General features: G+C 38.5%; 1 protein-coding gene across 1 annotated transcript; it reads left to right on the top strand.

Annotated features, from left to right (window-relative positions):
• The first annotated feature begins 247 nt into the window (after positions 1–247).
• LOC143608142 (uncharacterized) lies at positions 248–884 on the top strand. Its single transcript, XM_077083313.1, has 2 exons — positions 248–512; positions 568–884. Exons 1-2 carry the CDS (start codon positions 248–250, stop codon positions 882–884), a joined length of 582 nt encoding a protein of 193 aa, XP_076939428.1.
• Positions 885–2329: the final 1445 nt, after the last annotated feature.

The following is a 2329-nucleotide window of genomic DNA, read 5'->3' as shown; positions in this document are numbered from 1 at the left end:
GAGTATTATATATGACCGTGATGGTCGTTTCGTGTCTCATTTTTGGAGTTCACTTCAAACCGCTTTGGGAACCCGTCTAGATCTTAGCACCGCTTATCATCCTCAAACGGATGGTCAGTCTCAAAGAACCATTCAAACCCTTGAGGACATGCTAAGAACTTGTGTGCTCGATTTTGGTGGTAATTGGGATACTCATCTTCCATTGGTTGAGTTTTCATACAATAATAGTTATCATTCGAGCATCAAAATGGCTCCATTCGAAGCGCTCTATGGCCGTAAATGCCGTTCTCCTATTTGTTGGAACGAGATCGGTGAGACTCAGCTCACTGGACCCGAAATGGTACAAGATACCACCGACAAAATTGCATCAATTCGTAATAATCTCTTTACTGCTAGAAGTCGCCAAAAGTCTTACGCTGATAAGCGAAGACGACCCTTGGAATTCGAATTCGGCGACCTTGTCCTCCTTAAGGTTTCACCTTGGAAAGGAGTAGTCCGTTTCGGTATGAAGGGTAAACTAGTCCCCCCGTTTTGTTGGTCCATTCAAAATCCTTGAACGAATCGGAGATGTTGCTTATCGCCTCGAGCTCCCTCAAGAGCTTCAAGGCATCCATCCTGTGTTTCATGTTTCGAACCTTCGAAAGGTTCTAGCTGACGAGACCCTTCATATCCCTCTCGACGAGGTACGCATCGATAAGACAATGCACTTTGTTGAGAAGCCGGTGGAAATAATAGATGGAATGGATAAGGAAACCAAGCGTAGCCGGATCCCTTTGGTCAAGGTTCGTTGGGAATCTAAGCGCGGTGCGGAAGTCACTTGGGAACGTGAAGACCAAATGAAGTCTAAGTATCCGCATATTTTTGCTACGGATGTTCATTCCTAATTTCGGGACGGAATTTCTTAAAAGTTGGGAATGCTGTGACATTCTTCAAAATCGTTTTAGTATTTGTACTCGTTTTATGACCCGTTTGTAATCGGATCTTTCTATTTAATAAAAGCGTTGAATTATTAGATATGATTTTCGGATTTATATTTATTGTACTTATGCGTGGCCCGTATCCTACTCTTTTAATGTTTATAATATGTGTATTTTAGCAACTTTTGATCACCAAGCAATACCCAAGGGACTTGTTTGCAAATATTATTCAAAATATCTTCTTCCCTCCTCCATCCTCGTCACCACCGACAGCCCCCCCCCCCCCCATTTCCTGTTTTGATTTCATTTGACCCATAAAATCCGGAATTTGGTTTAATTCGTTGATCCTTAACCCTTCACGTCAATCATATGTATGGAAAGAACGCGTCATTGACAGCTAATCGCATCAATACGAATCATTTTCGTTAATTATGGGCGCAGACTGAAATCAACCTCGTTAGCCTATAAATACGAGTCCAAAACTCAATTAAAATGCTCCACACCATCATCTCTCCATCACGAAACAAAACCCTAAGCCAATTGCATCAAAGAAGCCGTTTCTGATCTCGTTTGAACTCGTCATCTGGCCGAAACCCTAATCTCTCGTCCTCCATCAATTCTTGTTCAAATCAGGTAATTGTTACATGCATTTGAATCGGAATTTCGTGTTTAACAAGAACCCTAAGTCAATTTTTATTAACTCAAACGAATTAAACGGATTAAACAAATTAGGGTTCATGGTGGATTTGGGGATAACGAATCTGATAGATAAATATATTTCTTTCTGTGTTCTAAGCATGTTATACACTGGTCTGGATGGTCAGTGGCATTTCGTTAAGCCAGGAACCGGCCTGGGGCGCGGGTTCGATTCCCCCAGGTCCGGTTTTTGTTAATTGTTTTTATTTATTAATTGTTTTAACTTTTTTTTAATTATTAAAGACTTTATTATATTAAAACTAATATCGTTTACACTCGTTTAACTAAACCGAACCCCATTAAACCTTTAAAATAGAGTTTATTAGACGTTCTCGTATATATATATATGGATATAATTCGGAATATATATATGTATATATATATTAAGTGGTTAAAAATATAGTTTTCGTTTAATATTCCAACACGATTTATAAGAATAACTAAACTAATAAAAGTTCTAATTACACTTTTGAAAACCCGTTTCGAATATACGTAACAAACTAACAATCCCCAAATCTATTATTAACCTATTTTGTTTTATATTCATATTTAGTTCGTTCTTTTCGCTTTAGATATTTATGTTGTTTATACCTTATAACTAGGACAAATTATCTGGACTTCTCGTGAAACCACGTAGTTGCTTTAAACCGTTACCATCTCCTCGTTACCCGCTTTCCCTATTCCAAGTGAGTTCTTCATAACCCCGTTTTAACGCT

This window comes from Bidens hawaiensis, unplaced genomic scaffold (assembly GCF_021521415.1).
Source record: "Bidens hawaiensis isolate Kalapana, Puna unplaced genomic scaffold, B.hawaiensis_p1.1 tig00100659_1, whole genome shotgun sequence".
Classification (NCBI taxonomy): Eukaryota; Viridiplantae; Streptophyta; class Magnoliopsida; order Asterales; family Asteraceae; genus Bidens; species Bidens hawaiensis.
Note: the sequence above shows the minus strand (reverse complement) of the source record. Positions and strands in the feature narration are given on the sequence as shown.

Coding starts and splice junctions, on each gene's coding strand:
- LOC143608142 (XM_077083313.1), top strand. CDS start 248: ATGGCTCCATTCGAAGCGCTCTATGGCCGTAAATGCCGTTCTCCTATT. Junction 513..567: donor AGTCCGTTTCGGTATGAAGG/GTAAACTAGTCC, acceptor AACGAATCGGAG/ATGTTGCTTATCGCCTCGAG.